The sequence below is a fragment of the Sitodiplosis mosellana genome, unplaced genomic scaffold (genome assembly GCF_009176505.1).
Source record: "Sitodiplosis mosellana isolate CC-2019 unplaced genomic scaffold, AAFC_SMos_1.0 Smas_scaffold_1131, whole genome shotgun sequence".
Classification (NCBI taxonomy): Eukaryota; Metazoa; Arthropoda; class Insecta; order Diptera; family Cecidomyiidae; genus Sitodiplosis; species Sitodiplosis mosellana.
Window position 1 is genome coordinate 7,706 of NW_022596373.1, and position 2,614 is coordinate 10,319.

The 2,614-nt window shown below is 35.1% G+C and overlaps 1 protein-coding gene across 1 annotated transcript; it reads left to right on the forward strand.

The window, feature by feature from the left end:
- Nucleotides 1-594: 594 nt before the first annotated feature.
- Nucleotides 595-1,875, forward strand: LOC129571044 (uncharacterized; the record flags this gene model as incomplete). The annotated part of the gene is made up of 5 exons (XM_055450806.1): nt 595-662; nt 766-781; nt 870-959; nt 1,080-1,732; nt 1,803-1,875. Coding segments are annotated over exons 1-5 (883 nt in total), but the record flags the coding sequence as incomplete, so codon positions are not given.
- Between the last annotated feature and the right edge of the window lie 739 nt (nt 1,876-2,614).

Consider the following 2,614-nt stretch of genomic DNA (forward strand, 5'->3'; position numbering starts at 1 on the left):
AAAAAATATGAAAATATCAAAGATAACTAAAAGATAATTGAAAAAAGATATCTTATCTGTTCATTGAAAAGATAAGATAATATCTTATCTATATCTAGATAATTGTTCTGAATTTTCAGAAATATCTTATCTTTATCTAGATAAATTAAACATCATCTATAGCAACAATATGCAACAACAAGAAACAACTACAGAGAAGGGAACTTATTTACAAAGTTTTTTGGGCCCACTTAATCCAAATCTGGCGTTAGTTTGTCCTGGCACGTCTAGTTTTCAAGATGCGTTCATTGCTTTACGTATCAGATTTGGATTAAGTGGGACAAAAAAAAACTTGTAAATGAGTCTTTTTGGGGGAAATTTTTCTTTGACATTTGTTGCAAAGTGTTGGTAGACTACAATTCGTAAATTCCATAATGAAAAATACCATAATTTAAAAAAAAATTTATAATTCCATAACCGAGTTATACGTTGCAGTGAACGTGTCAGCTATTGGTAGATGAATGGTATAAAAGAGGCGCCACCGCATAGGGAAGACCAAACGAATTCAAAGTATCTCTTCTCAAATTATTATTGTGCAACAGCTTAAAACTCTGTTTCGTTGGCAAATTAAAATGAATCTATTACACGGTTTGTTTTTGGTGCTATTTATCGTTGAATTTTCGGTAAGTTTTTTCTATTCCTTTATCATTTTCATTTTTATCTAACAAAATGCGATGTTTCTGTAGAATTGAAAGTGAACAAGTTTCTTCGTATTTCTTTTTCTAGGAACTTCAAGGAAAACGTAAGACAAATTTTGTTTTCGTACACGCTTTTTATGATTCCAAGAGATTTTTCATTTTAAAATTTCAACTCTTTTCTCTAATGAACAGATGGCTTTTTCTCGCAAGCTCTTCTCAAGGGCGAAGTAATTGAAAACATGTCACAGGCAAAGTTTGTAGCTGGAATCTTTGCCCCTAAAAGTAAGTCAGCTTTAGAATAATTTTTATTCTTTTTTTCGTGTGAATTTTCTATTCAAATATTCTATCAATTTTGTGTGTGTTCATTTTTGCTTGTACTGAGACGAAACGATTTCATTACAGAATATTTGTATGAATTCAAAGACAAGTTAATTGATGCTGATGAAGAAATGATGGTTGCATGTACCGCATTTATTTTGTCAGAAACGGAAATTATCACGAATGCCCATTGTGTGGCTGGCGCTCCATATGCCTATGTGGTAGCTGGTACGAAAGTTGCATCATACGAAAATCAAAAAATCAAAATCAAAGTCGAAAAAGAGAACTTGGCATATCATCCTCATTTTGATCATATAATTGTTGGTTCATTTGATATTGCCAAAGTTACACTGAAAACGCCGTTAGAATTCAGCGATACCGTTGGCAGTATCAAACTCGTGGACAAGGATTACAAATTGAATAACTCATCAGAAGTGGTCACTGTCTATGGGTATGGCGTGTTGAATCCACCAATGATATTGAGGCGTTGCGATGCGAATTATATATCTGACGTCGAACGGGCCAACTCATTCGACCTAGATCAGAATTTGTACTTTACCACTAGGGAAGCTACGAACGATGGCGAAATTATTACACCTGGAGATTCGGGTGGACCAGTCGTTTCAAAAACAAACGGCAAAATCGTGGGCATAGCTGTGGGTATAAATGGAACAACAGGTGGTCGCGGAATGTTCCTTCCAATTGCATCATTCCTTGATTTTATCCATGATCCAAAGGTATCTAATCTCAATGCCCCAGTTTGCATTTTATTAACGCTAACAAAATGTATTTTTGCTTTTATTTAAGAGCGTGAAACCACTTCCACCTTCAATTACACCTAACGAAGCTAAATTTATAGCCGATATAGCGGTACCGGGAAGTGAGTGTGCATTCGAAATGTTTTTTATTTTTTTTATTTGTGATTAGCTTTCGCTTTTTTTGGTTGTACATTTAATAAAATCCATAAATCCTATTCTTTTCTGTGCAAGGCAAGTCTCTTTTTAAATATGTTAATACTATCTATATTCTTTAGTTCATTTGGCAAATCGTTAAATAATTTTACTCCGTTGTACAATATACATTTTCTTGCGTTCTCAGTTCTTATATCAGGAAGCCTAAATTCATTTCTGCTTCTTGTGTTTCTATTGTGGAATTCATTCGCATATCTAATTTTGTTACATAAATATTAAGGGACAAGATCATTTTTCATTTTATAAATGAGTAACATCACATTATCTCAGCCGGCGACAGCAGGCGCGAGTGACGAAAGCACCTATGTGCTGAAAGTCGAACTCGCCTATATATACACGCAATTTCGAACTTTTTTCCTAAGAGGCCATCTGGTATGAATGAAGTATCGTCAGAAAGCCCTTGGCTCATAGGCCCAGAAAATGCATTCAAACTTGGGAATCGACCAACCGTCTCCATAGATATGGCCACTTAAAAATTTGGAGCAATTCTCAGTTTTTCCCATTTACCGGGGTCGAACGCGGCCCAGTCATCTCAAAACATGGTTTTTCTGGAGCTTCTCGTCGAGACCTTTCCAACAACACCAAGAACGTCGAAATCGAACCATCAGTTCATGATTTATGGCCATTTGAAAATTTTCTTTGCCGTCT